Source organism: Hemicordylus capensis, chromosome 2 (assembly GCF_027244095.1).
Source record: "Hemicordylus capensis ecotype Gifberg chromosome 2, rHemCap1.1.pri, whole genome shotgun sequence".
Classification (NCBI taxonomy): domain Eukaryota; kingdom Metazoa; phylum Chordata; class Lepidosauria; order Squamata; family Cordylidae; genus Hemicordylus; species Hemicordylus capensis.
Genome location: NC_069658.1, coordinates 3,150,890 through 3,168,057, shown reverse-complemented (window position 1 = coordinate 3,168,057; position 17,168 = coordinate 3,150,890). Strand labels below are relative to the sequence as shown.

The window sequence follows — 17,168 nt, the reverse complement described above, 5'->3', positions numbered from 1 at the left end:
AACCCAAAGGGCGAGGAGGTCGAGGAAATAGTTTTATAAACTTCCCTTCCAAATGATCGGGGGTTGGAGCAGACGTGTCTGCAGGGCGTGGAGAAAGAGCCATTTCTTCCTCCTCCGAGATATATATACACACAATAATGCCAGAAAGGGAGACTTGGCCGTCGGTTCTTCAGAACAAAGGGAAGGCCTTCAGGCAGCGCGGAATTCAACGGTGGAACTTGCTGCTCTAAGAGGAAGTGGCCGCGGCTAGTGCCGTGAAGGGAGCTCGGACACATTCCTGGAGCAGGAAGGTCAAAAAGGCCAAGTGTGCCGTCGAGTCGGTACTGCCGACTCCTGGCGACCAGAGAGCCTTGTGGTTGTCTTTGGTCGAGTTCAGTACAGGGGGGTTTAGGAGGAGGAAGAGGAGAGCTCTATCCACGGCTCGAAGCCATGGCGGCTGAATAGAGCCTCCATGCTCAGGGGCAGTATATCAGCTGAATTTGATGGGGAGTCGAAGTCGGAGGAGGCTCCATCGGTGCCCTTTGTGCAGGGGGATGGCGGGAGTTGAGGTCGGGAAGCTCCGGACTGCAGGGATCTGGGGACGGGTCCTGCTGCAGCCCGACTCTTCTTCTTGTCTCTGCCCCGAGGACTACCCAGGCCAGACCGGGCTTTGAACCCCAGCGCTGGAACACACACACACACACACAGAGACATCTCCCCGCCCGCGGCGCGCCGCCGCTTCCCGAGGGGCTTGCTTGCTCCTGGGTAGGAACGGAAGGCGGCCGGCCGGCGAGGTCTCCCTGCCTGGGCTCCTCTGGTCTGCTGCTGCAGCGGCTTCCCCCTGCGGCTGTCAGCCCAGCCGCGCCGCGCCGCGCCGCGCCGGGCCGCCCCCTTCGATTCATCACTCCCTTGACGGGTTGTTAGCAAATGGGGAGCAGCGGCGGCTGATCTCTCGGGCGGGGGGCGGAGGGGGGAGGAGGCAAGGGGTCAGTCTTGCTTTGCTGCCACTTGTTGCAAGAAGAGAGGAGGAGGGCGGAGGAGGAGGCGGAGGGCGACAAGAGGAGCCCCGAGCCCACCCCTCGCCGCCCCACACGCCGCCGCAGAATCCAAACAGGGAGCCATCTGACACATGGCTGGGAGGGGCGGCCTGGGGGGGCGCAGCAGCCCAAGCCGACCTCGCCAGACCGAGCGCGCCCGCAGCCGCGGAGCCCGGGGCTAAACAGACCGCTCCGGGCGAGGAGCGACCCGCGCCTCCCTCCCGGAGGGGGGGCTCCGAGTGTCTGTCCCCCCACCCCCCTTCTTCCCCTGTTGGCAAGACGCAGCCAGGTGCGGAGCCAAGGCGAAGCATGGTCGAAAACACGCGCGTCGCCACGAAATCTGCCCTGGTAAGGAAGCGCCCCGGAGCCGCCCGGCTTCCCTCCGTACCTCGGTCTCTCCTCGCGCTGCTGCGGAGGAGGGAGGACGGGCGGGCTCGCGGGGCACCGAAGGAGCGCGGGCTGCTTGCCACGGCTTCGGGTTCCAAGAGTTGGTTCGGGGGGAGGGGGGCTCCTTGGCTGGCCGGCGGGCGGCTGCTGGGTGCGCCACTTCAGGGAGCTGGACGAATCCGGATGGGCAGAGCCCGGGCTGTTCGGGGGACCGGCAGCCGAGCAGGGCCTCTTCCCTTCGGGGTTGGTCGGGCTTTTTGCCGGACCGAGACGCACGTGGGCCGGGTCTCGCCTTGCGCGCAAACTTTTTCGCCCTCTGCGCCTCCGGGGTGGGCTTCCTTCCGGGGCCCCCTGCGCTGCCTTGCCCGCCTCTCCTCCTCCGCCGCCTTCCCAGGAGCCCTCTCCCGCAGAGTCCCCAAAGCGCCTTCTCTCTCCCCCGCCCCTCCACTGACTGCTGCCCGTCTTGTCCTCTCTCTCTCCCGCCAGGCTGCCGCCGCCGCCGCCTTCTCGTCGTCGTCGTCCTGCTCGGCGGGGCGCGGCGCGGGCGCCGCCGGGGGACTCCGGCTGGAGGCGGTGATGGAGAACCTGCAGCGGGCGCAGGCAGCGCGCCTCGAGGAGAAGCTGCGCCGGGCGCAGGCGGCCCAGCCTGGAGCCGGGGGGCCAGGAGGCGGCGGCGGCGGCGCCCCCCGCGGCCAGCAGCCCTCGCCACCCCCGTTGCGCTCGGCGCTGGAGACACGCGCCCCCCCGCAGCAGCAGCCCCGTCCATGCGGAGGCGGCGCTGCCGCCGCGGGCAGCCCGCTGGCCCTGCGCCACTTCGCGGCGGCCGGGCGCTGCGGGGGGCTGCCCGCGCCCTCCGCCCGCGCCCCCCCATTGCCGCCGCCGCTGCCGCTCCCCACTCGCCCCCCACCGGACGCCGCCGCCCGCAGCCGGTCCCAGACGGAGCGCGGCTCCGCCTTGCGCCACGAGGAAGAGGAGGGCGGCGGCGAGGAGGAAGAGGGAGGAGGAGGAGGAGAGGACGACGAAGAGGAGGAGGAGGGCGAAGCCGTGGCGGCGGAGCCCCACTTCTCCCAGCGGCCCTCCTCCGGCCCTGCGGCCGCCTCGCCGCCGCCCGCGGCCCCCCAGCAGCAGCACCACGAGTGGACCTACGAGGAGCAGTTCAAGCAGGTAGGGAGGCGCTGTTCCCCCTCTCCAGACCCCCCCCCCCCGCAACCTCTTCTTCCAGGGCAGAGGAGTCCCCAGGAGCACTTCCAACTCTTGATTTCCCCGCGCGCCCCCTTACTGCCCCCCCCCGGCTCCCCTTTGTCCCCGACCCTCAGCCTCCTTTTCCATTGCCCCGCCCCGGTGGTCCCTTCCTGGGCATCTTCCGCGGCCTCCTTCCTGCTTCTTTCCTCCTCCCTCGTTGTTGCTTCCACTGTATTCTGAGCCCCCCCACCCACTGCCCCGCTTGCTTCCTCCATTTGCCCTCCCGATTGATCTACCCAAGGGGGATCCATGCATCTGGTCCCCTTCTGCAGAGAGGGCATGTGCCCCACAACCCTTTCCTCGGTATGCCCCATGCACACCTTTCCCCACACACACACCCCTGCCCTGCAGAGCTGACTCAGTTTCCCAAGAGTGTGTCACGGCTCCCTTTTGCTGCCTCCCAAACCATCATCCGCCAGGTCTTCTCCCACAGACTCCCAGGACCCGCCTTCCCGTGGCTGCCCTTTCTTTCCCACCCCCCACGACTTTCCCCACCTTCCACTGACCGCATGGTCTGATAGTGGGGTTATCCCTGGCTGGCTGCCTGCCTCTCACCACTCCTCATGCCCTGTCCAGAGCAGGCAGCTTGTTCTTGGTCCTGATCCACCCTGTTTTTAGGAGATGCTGGCGAATCAGCTCCAGTTTCTAAATACTACCAGCACGTTGTTAGCAGTCAATATAGCTGTTGGCTTCCAAACTGGCCCAGGATTTTCTTAGGGTTCAAAAAAAGGTGTTCGCCTGTCTCAAGCCTATGAAGAAGAAGTCCTGCAGCAGAGTCATGGGGAAGTTGACCCCAAGTGCCTGCTTCTTGGCTCCGGTCCACTCCATTCCCCTTTCAGCCCCCCAGAGAGCTGCCCCTGCCCCCCCCCCAGAACTGCTCATACCCCACTGACTCTTTTCAGTGCCCCTCTTGCCTCCCTTCCCCGCATCAAGAGGGAGACAGAGGAGCAAAGAGTGATCACCCTCCTCCCCCCTGAGGCCGGAGAGTTTATGCCCCCGCAGACACGGCCCCCGGGTCTCTTCCTGGCAACCTTGTTCAGGACGGGATTCCACAGCAGCTCTGCACTTCTGAACGACTGAGGCTCGTTGTATTCCTTGCAGTGGGCCAGGCGTCTCACCGCCCCGTCCCTTCTCTGGAAATCCCTGCACACTTTTGAAAAGGGTGGCTGAATCCTCCTGCCTGCCGCCGCCGCCGCCTTGCTGTTTTGAAACGGCCCCTCCTCACTAGGTCACTCCACCACGGCACCCGTCTCCCAGTTCCCATCACGCTCCTGTTCTCCATTCCTCTTTCCCACTCCCCAAATAATATCGACTTTCACACTCAATCCAAAGGGCCAAACTGCGTGCGTGGTGGGAAGGTCCATTCAAATTTAGCATGGCAAGGGGGGTGTCTGCAGAATTTTTTTCCAGGGGGGGTGTCAAAGTGTGCGTGCTTCACATTAACCCAGTCATGAGTCTGGTGTGGGTGGGTGGGTGGGGGGGTTGCCCACCCTGCAGACCCACCTGCTTGCCGGAGTGGCTTGTCCTAATGAGTGCAGGGTGGGGGGAGGTCAGAGGAGGCCAGACTGCTGCCTCTCCCGCCTCAGCTCCATTTGCGCCTCTCTTTCCCAGCCTGCCTGCTGCCTGCAGCCTGGCTGTTCATCAGGTAGAGCTGTGGGGTTCCTCATGAATGGCTGGCCTGGAGGCAGCCTGTGGGGTGGGAGAGACAGCTGGGGAGAAGCCGCTTGAGGGGGGGGGAGGCTCAGGCAAAGTGCCGCCTCCCCCCTGCCCGTGCTGTGCTTAGTCCCGCTTTCTCGGGCTTCTTTTGGTGGGTCTCCCCATCCCTTCTGCTGTGGCCCCTTCCCGAAACCTGGCTCAGGGCTCCCAGCAAACATGCCCCCCTCGGCTTCGGAAACTCTCCAGGGGGCCCTCCTGGCAGGCCCGGCCTCTCCCCAGCTCTTCTCTGAGGCGTCTTCTTGAGCGAAGGCTCCCTTCCCAGGGCTGGGCGGCTGTCCTTTGCCCCCCACCCCCTTTCCCTGCATCAACGCTTCCCTCCCCCGCCTGGCTAGTCACTCCTGGCGATCTCTGTGTCCAGTGGGGAACTAGGCCTTGGAAGGGAGCTCAGGGACCTCTCTGACCCTGCCGCTGCTGCAAGGAGTTCCACTGGTGTGGCTGGCAGTCCCACCCGCCCAGCCCACTACTCTGAATCCTGCTGTGGAGGAAGCTGCACAGAGAGGGAGAGGCCCCCACAGCACATGATAATGCGGTGGGGGGGGTTAGTGCTTGTGGAGGAGTGATGAAAAGAGAGGGGCACAAATGCTGAACCCCCCCACCCACTGCCCGCCTCTTGACAGCCAAGCTCTCCCCCCCCCGCATTGTCCTCGTCTCCGGTGTCCAGGATTGGAACTTGATTGCGGGGAAGTGACCAGGGACCAGAGTCTGCAGGGATGCCTGGTGGGCTGCGGGAGAGGTCTGAGGACGGCCCCCTCACCTGTGCGCCTTTTTGTGCTTTCAATTGGACTCCCCACTTTCGATGCATTTGGGGCAAATGAATCTTACTTGCCCCTTTTTTGCCCCTTTTCATTTATTCATTCATTTATGTCATTTCATTTCATTTCGTTTCTATACCGCCCTATACAAAAAGTCCCTGGGCGGCTCACAATGTTATTAAGATGGTTTTGGAGGAAGCTTTGCAGACCCTGTTGGCGTGGTGGGAGGGAGAGGGGTCAGCTGGCTCACCATGAGAATGTGGTCCCTGCCCGGTTTGTGGCTTGGTTCCTGGAGTGGGCTGTGTTGAGGGGCTTCCTTCCTCACCTGACGAATCATTCCTGTTATCTCTGCCGTTCTGCCAAATGTGGACGACTTTGCATGTTCCGATGATTCCTATCCACATCTCCTTTTCAACACACAGTGTGTTCATGTACATATCTGTATGTGTGTACAGTATTCCAGTATTCCGCACATTATGCGCAATGCCTGTGCAGTGGTACAGGGGGCCTGCATGCTGCTTCACTTCTAAAATGAACGCATGCACACTCATTCACACAAAGTTTGGGTGATACTTTCCCAGCCTGCACAATTAAAAGGGGGATGCTTCAAGAGCGCAAACTCATCCAGACGTCTTTCTTGGACATCCTGGTGCCCTCCTGTTGCTTCCTTTATCAAATGGGAACTGGGGTGGTGGTGGGATTCTTCCAAATTACCACTCTACATGTGACCTAAATACTACTTTAAGCTACAGGTTTAAGAGTGGTAATTTGCTCCCACTCACCCCCCCTTGTAATGAAGGAATGCGCCAGGAGGGTATCAGGATGCACATGAAAGGTGCCAGGACAGGCAGGCTCTGGGCATGTACCCTTTTAATCTTGTGGGCCAGTAAAGTATCATCTGAACCAGCTCAAAAATGTATTCATATGTACAGAGAACTGTACACATGTGCAGTAGTGTCTGAATGGATCTCATTACTTCTGAAGTGCAGTTGATTTCAGAGAACACCTAAGATCTGAGTGCCAGTCCAACCCCAAGGGGAGGGGATTTTTCAAGCACTCTAGAAGTACTTGGAAGGTTTGTACCTTTGGGGTTGGACTTGCACTCAGATCCTAGGCATGGTATCTGAAATGACCTGTACTTACTTCCTTTCCAGTTCAGGCCCTAGTACTGATGAAGATGGGGCACAGGAGGGTATACTGTGCTTTGAACAGTTTTGGAGGACCGTTAGTTACTGCAGGAGATCATAGAGATGGACTTCATTAATCACTCTGGTAGTGCTGGAGCCAGTGTTGTGGGTAGTTCCTTAATGTCAAAAATTGGCTCCTGTGTGTGTGTGTTGGTTTTGTTACATGTTAAGAAGCTTTTAGCCATCCTGGGGTGTGTTGTTGTTGTTGTTGTAGTCGTCGTCGTCTCTTTTTGGTCTCTTTTTGTTTATGCTGGGCTGCAGCTCAAGCAGCTGTGAATGTGCCTTCTCCTTTTCCCACCTGGATCTGGTGAAGCAGGCTGCTGCTGCTGCTGCTGCCTGCAAAGAAGTGCTTCTGTGTAGGAAGACGTGTGAAAATGATGTGCAGCTTGTCACGTGTGATTTATTGCACACAAATGGTGTGCGCACCCTGGGAAGCCACAGCGGCTACCTTCATCTCTCTGAACACTGAGAGCTTGTGGACATGCTGCTTTCACACTTTCCCCTACATGGAAGTGCTTTATGTGCGAGGACATTAGTAGCATCTCAAGTGGCTCTTCGTCTCTAAGGTGGCAGAGCATGTCCTGTCTCTCTGTATGCAATATTTTAAGATCAAGGCTCTGGGGAATTGTGCAGTTCGTGCTCTACTGTGACAGAAGAAAGTTGTACGCCTCCATGGCTTTGTTGAGCTAGTGGAGCCCGTGTTTGAGGGTGAGAATGCCAGAGGAGAAGTCCTTTTCAGGTCTAGCCAACCTCTTGTGGTCAGCTGGCTTGTGCCCACTCAGCCCCCAAACTCCCATTGCTCTCTTTTGCCAAGAAGGGGTTAAACATGCTCTTCTTGTACACAACAATAGCACTTCAGAATTGTGTGTGTCTTTGTGACTGTGAGGGAAGGTGTGCCTGGCCCTTGTTCTGAGCTTCGTGGCAGAACATTCCTTTAAGCGATGTTGGCATGTTTATCAAACCATCTTGGACTCAAAAATCTGTTAGCAAAACATCACTCTTAACTCACTGCTGCGTCCTTCCAGCATCTTTACTCAGCCGGGTAACCCTGCTGCAAACAAGGACTTGATCCTGCTATGCTTATGGCAATTCTAGTTTGGTCTCAGTGGCACATGGGTGGGGGCGGGGGAGAGAAAACCCAGAGGTGTCAGGATCTGTCTTTGCAACCCGCCCCCCCCAGAAGAGGGCAAGAATTGTTTTGAGGCTTATAGGCAAAGAGGTGATAATTCCCAGACGCTCTCAAGATTCCTGGTAGGAAACTTGCCCTTTGGAATTAGGAAATGGACATGGCAGGTCTCTGTCTTGTTTATTCAAGTGGGAGAGAAGCTGAGCTGTTTGACATGCTTGCTGGAGATAAGAAGATGGCCGGGGCAGATAAAGGAAGGGGCTTCCAGGCAGACGTGGCCCCTTCCCCCATGGACAGTGGCTGAAGGCAGTGTCAGGGACAGACTGCTAGTCTCCCCACCCCCCACCCTGCCCCACCATTGGGGTGTGTGTTGCAGCTGCCTCTGGAGTAGCCCCAGCTTGATCCAAGCTCTGCACGTGTCTGGGGCCCAGCAGTTGGGAATGATGCAGTTCCGATTGGTTAGCGTGGGATCAGGCGTCAGGACCCCACATTTCCCTTCTAGGGCCGGGTGAGGGTGGGATTTGCAGGAAAGACTCTGCAGAAAAAGGGGCTTTCACTCGGCTTGCCTGCCCGCCCCCCGCAACCCCCCCCATCCCAGCAGTTCCAAGTGGGCTTCGGATGAGAGCCTCCTGGGAACCGGCAGGCCTTAGAGGGCTAAGCGCCTGTCCCAGTCATGCCCTGCAAGTAGCCGCCCCCCCTGCATTCCTCTTTCCTTGGCAGACAGGGCTGAAGCCTTGGGTTGGCAGGGAGGCCTTCTAGCTCCACCCTTGCTTAGTTGCTGGGAGTGAAATGGACTTGGGGAGGGCGTTTGGCCGCACACATGGTGCTAGAAGAGATGTCTTGCTCGTCACATATCAGGCCCAGAGCTGGCTTGTTCCAAAGCAGATTGGCCTTGGGGGCTTTTCATTAATCTCAGGGGCTTGTTGTGTGAAGATGCAAGTGCCGGTCAGCAAGTGGCAGGGAGTTCCGTGGTCTTGTTTTGGCTGCGGGGGGCCCTGGCTGGGGCATCCAAAGGGCTTCTTTTAGCGAAGGAGGATTTTGGAAGAGTTTGCCTTGAGCGCTTGTGAAAGCCTCTGGGTCCAGCTAAGAGGAGGATGAATTTGTAAAGGAGGTTTTGTGGCTTCGATCCTGTAACTTTAGTTATGACTCACTGAAGCCAGGAAGGGGTTCTCCTCCCTGCATGCAACCTTTCTTGGGAATTCCCCTTCCACCCTTACCCTGGTGCGACTGGGACTGGAGGAGTATCGTTGGGGGAGGGGTGTACACGGAATTGCACCCCCCAAAATGCCATATTGGACTCAACAGATCCAGGCCACTTTAGGCTTCCTTTGAGAAATAAAAGAGAGAAGATAGAAACAATACATGGAATGGTCACTATACCACACTGCTGACAAACACGTGACTTGGTTCACTCGTGTGTGTGTGTTATCTGGAGTCACTTGCTTGTCTGTGGCATCTGCCAGCTCTCCGTTTGTGGTGCTGGGCTGTGTAAGTCCAAGGGGGGCTGGATGGTCACCTGGCAGCAGGGGTTGCTCTGGACGCTCTCTTGGACCCTGCCTGCTCGAGTTCTGCCACCCAAGCTCTGTCTCGTGCCCTGGCCCAACCCGGCTGCATCTGCCTGCATTGCGGAAGAACCAGCCGTGGTTTTCCCGCAGTGCGTCTTGACAGGAGTGGCCCCAGTGGGGCTGGTTTCCATGTCTTCCTTTTGGGGCTCTCGAAAGAGGAGTGATGGGTCCTTGTGGGATGGTTGCCTCTTGGTCACCTCGACCTGGTACAGTGCGTGGTCCTCTCCACTCCGCATACCTGTTTCCTCATAGTCGGGGCTGGTTGCCGAAGTGTGTGGAGTTGGCCCGTCATGCTGGTGCTGCCTGCCCGAGGACAGGATTCCACAACTGGGGCCAAGACAGGTTGCCAGCGAGAAATTCCGAGGACACATGAGAGGAAACAGCGGGACAAAGGAGGCACAGGCATTGTTGAGGATGGACTGGGCTCTCTTTCAAAAGTGCTTGGAGTGACCAATTCATAAAACACAAAGACAGAACAGCAGTTCAAATGGGCATGTATGAAATCTAAGCAAAGAATGGTTCTTTGTGGTTTGTCCGGAAATTATTATTAGAGGGAATATTTACCACTTTTCAACAAAAAGGGTTCTTGAAGTGATTTACGTATTTCAAACACTTGGGCATTATTTATTATTCCTTAATAAATTTGTGCCTTTCCTTTCCTGCCAGTGAACTCAAGGCAGCGTGTGTGTGTGTGTGTGTGTGTGTGTGTGTGTGTGTGTGTATGTAGAAATCCTGTTTTAATCATCTCCCAGTGGCCTCGTGAGGTCAGTTGGGCTGGAGCCCTCTTCGGACAGTCGACAAAGACGCTGCATGAGGAGAGTCTAGCGTCTCAAAGCGGGCCAGAAGTCCTGCCCTGGGCCAGTCCGTCATCTGCGTCATTGTGCCGCTAGCGGACAAGCTGGGGTTGGCTGGAAGAGGTGAGCGGCGGGTCTGTGATGGGGGCTGCCGAACTGTGCAGCTCTGCCAGGCAAACGGCCAGCCTGAAGGCAGCGTGCGGGGGAGAGAGGAGCAACCGAGGCCGCTGTGCCTCCTTGGGTGCCCTTCCCGGCTTGTGAGGAAGAGCAGCTACTGACGGAAAGTCATCAGGCCAGCCAAGGGTGGGATGGTGGGGGAGAACAGCCTCTCCTCTTGTTGTTCTGCAGCTGGGCGGTCTGTTTCTGCTTTCCTGGTCAGTGGGCAAGCTAATGGACTGAGGCTGCCGATCCTTAATGCAGGAATCGATGCAGGGGACTCACCTGGGGTCTTTTTGTGGTGCATGGTTGGGATCACTCCACAGCGGCCTGGAGTCCTGCCTGCTCAAGCCGCTGCCCAGGCAGGGACTGTGCAGTTAGTCAATATTTAATGAGGAGGGGAAGTGGCTTTTCCATTTGGTCCCCCTCTCCCTCTTTCTTTCCCCGACCTTTAACCCCATGACCCCTGCCCATAAATCAACTCTCCCCCTCCCCGGGATCCCTAGTTATCCAGGTCTAGTTTTGTCAGGAAGTGTGTGATGCTGCAGGAATACTCGGAATTTGTCTTTTGGGGTGGAGTGTTTGAATACCACTGCCTCCTTTCCAGGCATTCAGTGCTGTGTCAATTTTGTTTCTTCTGGCCCTGTGCCATGCTCTGGCTTGCTCCTGACCCCATCCGCCACCCTTTAGAATTCATCGCAAGTTGTTCCTAACAAGGTTGTGCACATTTGATGCTTAGAACAAGCCTTAAATACATCCACAAGCTGCAGAATTTTGTGTGAGAAAAGCTGGAACCTGCAACGTGTAGAAATCATTACACAGATTTAAGCAAAACCCTGCGATTTCCTTATTTCTCTAGTCTGTTTTGCTTCTCTGCTGGTCATGCAAAGAGCTGTGCAGAACATTAGAGCCACCCACCCCCATAGCGAAATAAATTTCATTTACGCATCCTGCCCCACACGACTCTGTCTTCATATTTTGCCAGACACTACATGGACATTTCCAAACCACCTTTTTCAGCCATGAAGGCAGGAGGACGGGAAACCACATTTCAGCCATGAAGGCATTAAAAAACCCCCCGCACACAATATGAAATGGATGGAAGCCCGAGAATCTTGGGATGTTGTATTCCAAATCTTGCCTGTGCCCCCCAAGCCGCTGAGGTGGCCATGCACAAGTCACTCCCTCCCAGCTCCACACCTGCCGTTTGAGAATGATGTAGATTGTTATAAAGATTACAGGATGCTGCTGCCTGCAAAGTGCTTTGAATGTGCTCAAGTGCTGTATCCATACTCAGAGGTTTTTAATGAGGGAGAATTACTCAGGGGTTTTCAAACTTGGGACCCCAGATGCTGTTGGACTGCAACTCCCATCATCCCCAGCCCCAGCGGCCAAAGGGAGCTGTAGTCTCATTTGAAATTAAAAGGACAAGCGAGGCATTGCCGAATCTCAGTAATTTTCCTCATCATGTCATCCATTAAATATTAATATATTATTATGAGAAAGAGAGGGCCAGATTATGCATAACAGCTGTGGACCCTTTCTTTAAGCACAGACAAATACAACCTGGGACCTTCTCATGCAAAGCTGTGAGTAAAATCCAGTAGGGAAAAGGTCCAGTGAAACACAGAAAGCCGCCTGCTTCTGAGCCGGCCTCTGGTCCATCCAGCCCTCGGCTAGCAGAATCTCTGCAAGACTGCAGGAAGGGTCTCTCCCCCATCCCCTGGTCGTTTGAGCTGAAGATGCTGCCAGGGATTGAACGGAAGCCCTCCTTCTTCATGCAAGGAGGATGCTTTGCCACTCTGGCTTTATTATTTATTATTATAAATAATAATAAAATAAAGTTTGTTTTATTTTTCGTGACGGCTCAGCTTTCTTGTTGTTTTCTTGTAGTTTGATTATTTTATTTGGTTGTAAGTGCTTTGAAAACTGGTTTGCTGAAAAGCAGGGAATACGTTTTTTCATAGGAAGCTGCCATATACTGAGCCAGACCCTTGGTCCATCTAGCTCAGGATTGTCAGCGCTGGCTGGCAGTGCATGCAAATCGGATGCTATGGCCCCATCCCCTAAGGGGAACGTCTTACAGCACTCAAGTATAGTCTCCCATCCATATGCAAGTCAAGGCAGATTCTGCTTAGCAAATGGGACAATTTGCTCCTGATCCCAAGACCAAGCTCTCCTCCCTGAAATTCTTTTTAAGAGCTCTATTTAATTTTATTTATTTATTTATTTATTGATTGAAATTTAAAAAACACACAAATGTGTTGCAGCGAGTTACCATTCCTGTAGGGAGGCGGGAAAGGCACTTCGCAGATGATCAGAGGAACGGTTTTCCTTTCCCGTCCCGCAAGGCATTTAAAATGGATTTCTGGGGCTGACCCCTCATGTTCCATGGCCCTGTGATGATTGCCTTGGGCCAGTGGTGTTTAAGCAGACCTCGGAGTCTTCTGCCGGGCTGCAGGGGGGCGACTTGTGAAGTGATGGATGGAGGTGGTGTGTGCGTGTGAACACGAGAGCTTGGGATGCATTTGGGGGCGTCTCCAGACCATTTCCCTGCATCCCCCAGTCATTGCCGTCACCTTAAGTGGCGCAGTGGGGAAATGCTTGACTCACAAGCAGAAGGTTGCCCGTTCGAATCCCCGCTGCTATTATATCGGGCAGCAGCGATCGAGGAAGATCCTGAAAGGCATCATCATCTCATCCTGCGTGGGAGGAGGCCATGGTCCGCCCCTCCTGTATCCTACCAAAGACAACCACAGGGCTCTGTGGGCGCCAGGAGTGGACACCGACTTGACGGCACCCTTGGCCTTTCCCCATTCGTTGCCAAGACATTGAAATGCCTACATTGTCTGAGGTGCTGGAGTGCTGCAAGGCTGACCTTTCCGCTTGCGGGGTTGCGCAAGGATCCGCTCGTTTCCCCAGATTTCAGGCTCGACAACTGGCCAGACGAGAACTAGGTTACCTCAGCAGGTCCCTCTCATGTGTCAAGCACGCAGAAGAGGCGGCGCTTCCCAGCCGGCCTCTCGGCCCAGCAGCCCCACCCTGCTGCTTCCACCCCCCCCCGCCCCCCCACCATTTGGCTCTTTGTGGATGGAAGCTTATAATATTTTTAGAGCCCAGTCAGAGGATTGCGGGGAGGGCAGTGGCGGGGCTGGGGCTGGTGTGACTCCGCCTGGGAGGCCGAAGATGGTTGACTTGTGCAATGGCTGGTGCCTGGGTCTGGGGTGGGTCTCGGAGGTCAGCTTGGAGGGAGAGCCTTCCAGCCGCACCCGTTTGCAAGGCGGCCACACATCGATTAACGATGAATCGTCACTGTGTTTTCATCCCATCCCTTATCCCACTTTGTCTCCAAGGCCGCCTGGAGCCGAAGCCGATTCTTCTCTCTCTTTGTATGTAGTCTGGAAGCTTAAGCCCCCTGTTAGCATGTGCAGCCCCCTACTCACCTGAAGGAGCCCGGGTGGGGGTGGGGGTGGGGTGGGGGCACCACTGCCTCTGCTTCCCACCCGCTTTTCACGCATATCCCGCTCTTCCTCCCAGGAGCCCAGAGCGGTGTACATGCTTATGTTTATCCTCACAACAACCCTGTGAGGTGGGTTGGCTTGAGAGATACATGACTGGCCCAGAGTCTCCCAGTGAGCTTCATGGCTGGATGGGGATTTGAACTCGGGTCTCCCCGCTCCTAGTCCAACACTCTAACCACTATGCCATGGTGGCTGGAGAGTTCTGCCTCTCTCCCCCATCCCTCCTTGCCCCAGGGCTAAAGAGAACTGTGCTGCCTGCAGGCTGGCCATTCATCAGGTAGAGCTGTGAGGGCTCTTATATTTAGTCGGGGGAGAGCAGCTGACCCTCTCCAGCCCCAGCACAGCATCCCTCCAGCGGCTGTTGCTGGTGTCTACCTTATGTTTCTTTTTAGACTGTGAGCCCTCTGGGGACAGGGAGAACTTTTGTTGGAAAGCAGTGGATAAGTATTAGTAATCGTAGTGTGCCCATACAGCTCTACCTGACGAATGGCCAGTCTGCAGACAGCAAACCTCTCATTAACACTGCGGCACGATGGAAGGGGGAGTCACAAATGGAGCTGCTGGGAACCAGAGGCAGCTGCCCCCCATTTGCCCCCCCCCAGAAGCAGTGCAGATGCAGGGAAGCTCTTGCAGGTGTCCGGGCAGAGCTCTCCGTGGGCCTGTTTCGCCCTGGGGGGAGCTGGCCACTCTCTTTGCTTGCCTTCCGCCCCTTGGATTCTTGGCCCAGGCCACAAGTGTGCAGAGAGGGGCTGGGTCTGCAGCATGGCGACCACAGGCTCCACCCCCCCCGCGAGTGCAGAGCCCCTGTGCACGTGAGGACCACGGAGCACCCTCCTGATGAGGCTGCTGCATTTGGGGCTCTTTACCTTGGAGAAGAGGCAGCTCAGGGGAGACCGGATCGAGGTGTACAAAACCATGCATGGAGCGGAGAGGGTGGACAGAGAGGAGACACTTTCCTCCCTCTCTCACAGCCCTAGTGCCAGGGGTCACCCCATGAAACGGAAGGTCGGGAAATTGAGGACTGATGAAGAGGAAGTCCTTTTTCACACGGCGCATAATTAATCTGTGGAATTCTGTGCCAAGGGATGTGGTGATGGTCACTAGCTTGGATGACTTGCAAAGGGGCTTAGACAGATTCATGGAGGACAGGGCTATCCATGGCTACTAGTCTGAGGGCTGCTGTGGGCCACCTCCAGCCTCAGAGGCAGGATGCCTCTCCATCCCAGCGGCAGGGGAGCCACAGCAGCAGCCGGAGATGAGAGGGCCGGCACACACCTCTGGCCTGTGGGCTCCCCCGAGCCGGCATCTGGTGGGCCACTGTTGGAAATGGGATGCTGGACTAGATGGGCTTCCTTGGGCCTGATCCAGCAGGGCTGTTCTTACGCTCTTACGTTAAGGTGCTGAGCAGGGACAGGATCTGTGTGGCGGAGGTGCCCTGGTTGTGGGAAGCTGGCCTGTGCTGAGCTGGAGGTCTTTTCAGCTGAAGAGATACTTCTTTGCCCATTTCTGAGTTTTAAACCTGGACATTTTTTTAAAAAAACGCATTTGTATCCCGCTCTTCCTCCAAGGAGCCCAGAGCGGTGTACTACATACTTGAGTTTCTCTTTCACAACAACCCTGTGAAGTAGGCTAGGCTGAGAGAGAGAAGTGACTGGCCCAGAGTCACCCAGCGAGCTTCATGGCTGAATGGGGATCTGAACTCGGGTCTCCCCGGTCCTAGTCCGGCACTCTCACCACGCTGGCTCTCGTTTCCTTGTCCTTCGGTGGTTGCTGGTCCATCCATGCCGCTGCGTCTCCTCCCAGGTTTCAGGCTCAGGGCCTTTCCCAGCCCGGTCCGCAAGACTTGCCAGGGCCTGATCCTGACCCTGGGCCCTTCTGCGCCACACAGAGCAGATGCTCCACCTCTAGGCAATTCCTGTACAGAATATCTACATGAGAGGGAGGCCAGTGGTGCTCTTTTTGGGCTAGAGGGGGTCTCAGCCACCTAGCAGCTGATTTAAGGAGCTGGTGGGGAGAGCATAGCTGACTATTAGCTGAACATAGGGGTGCCCCCCCCAGGAGTCTCCAGCTGTTGTTGGACTACAACTCCCATCACCCCCGGCTGCTGTTTATTGAAGCTGGGGGGGTTGGGAGTTGTAGTCCAGCAGTAACTGGGGAGCCTCAGGTTGGCTCCCAGTGATTTGTGTTTTTCTTCCAAAGTGCACCCAACAGGTAAAAGCAGTCCCTGGCTTGCTGGTCCTCATCGCTGTGGTTTTTTGTCTCAAAGGCAGTGATGTAGTCGCAAATTCAGAAGGCCAGGTGCTCTCCATTGGTCTGTCTAGCTCAGTATTGTCTACTGAGCAGACTGGCCGCTGCTTCTCCAAGATTCCTGCCTGCAGCCTTGGAGAAGCTGCAGCCAGTCTGTGTAGACAATACTGAGTGAGATAGACCAATGGTCTGACTCAGTATGTGGCAGCTTCATAGGTTCCATGACAGCTGTGCCCCATAGCCATGCCAGATCCAGTGGGCCTCCCCCCGCTAGATAGATGCAGTTTTGGGGGTTCTGTTACAAGATATCAAGAATCATCTAGACTCTAGGGAATGTGCCAGAACAAATGCTAGGGAATACCCACTACAATGCACTGGTTCCTTCCATGGGATTTCCGAATGGCCATTGGCATTTCAGTGGGAGTTCCCTGTCATTCATTTTAGGAGGTCTGGACATTAGTCCACTGTAGTATGTGCATGTTGACCGTCCCAGGATCACTCCCTGGCAGCATTTTCAGGTAGGGTTGGGAAGGACTCCCACCTGAAACCTTGGAGAAGCTGCTGCCGGTCAGTGCAGACGGTACTGGGCTAGATGGACCAAGGGCCTGACTCAGTATGCAGCTGCTTCCTATGTTCCTAAGACAGGAAGCATGGTAATAAAATCAATTGCAGTCCAATATTCAGTGCTGGAACAAACTGTCGGAATAGCAAGAGCGGTCTCCATGTAGAAAGCCAAGGACTTGGCATCCCTGCGAGACCCTGGAGGGGGAAAAGGGCTGGGAATGCATCCCTCCCATCCCTGCCCCACGACAGCCTTGCGTAAGGGGGACGTCTCGCTTGTGTGTCTTTTTAGATTGTGAGCCCTTTGCACCCCCTTCTTCCTTTTGCCATGTCACTGCTTTGAGGTGTGTTGTTGTTGTTGTTGAAATGCAGTCTATAAAGATTCTAAATATTAATTAACAGGGCCCCCACCGAAGCAGCTGCAGCAGCGGAGAGGGGGGGCTTGTAAACATCTCCAAGTTATGATTTGGCTTCCCCAGGGTGGGCAGAAAGGGGGGATGTGCTAGGTATGAATCTCCTGCCCCAGGCCATGGGGGGAGAGGAGGGGAGGCTTCTTCAGTCCACCTCTGGTAGCAAGCCCCCCTGGCCCCCTCCCCTGCATGTTTGGACGAGGTGGAGGGGCAGAGGGTGGGAATGGCCGGGGGTGGGGTGGGTGGGTGGGGGGTTTGCTGCGTTCTTGGCCCGGCTCCGGTCCCGCGTCCTGTGTGGTCCTGGCATTCCTGCCTGGGATGCACAGAGCCAGTCTTGGAAGGAAGGAGGATTCCTCCGGCTTCTGGAGCACCTTGCCGTTCACCTCCATTATCATCGAGTCCTTGCAGCGGCTTCCTCCCTCTGCTTCCACTTTCCCTCTCGGCCCTGAGCGCAGACTGGCCCATGCGTTACTTGCGGATGAAATCCT

At 56.4% G+C, this 17,168-nt stretch overlaps 1 protein-coding gene across 1 annotated transcript in view; it reads left to right on the top strand.

The window, feature by feature from the left end:
* The first annotated feature begins 1,586 nt into the window (after window positions 1-1,586).
* ARID3C (AT-rich interaction domain 3C) overlaps window positions 1,587-17,168 on the top strand; it is a 104,279-nt gene continuing 88,697 nt past the window's right edge. The window contains exons 1-2 of the mRNA XM_053303471.1: window positions 1,587-2,385; window positions 2,428-2,567. Coding sequence (XP_053159446.1) covers window positions 1,587-2,385; window positions 2,428-2,567 — 939 coding nt within the window. The remainder of the gene's footprint in view (window positions 2,386-2,427; window positions 2,568-17,168) is intronic.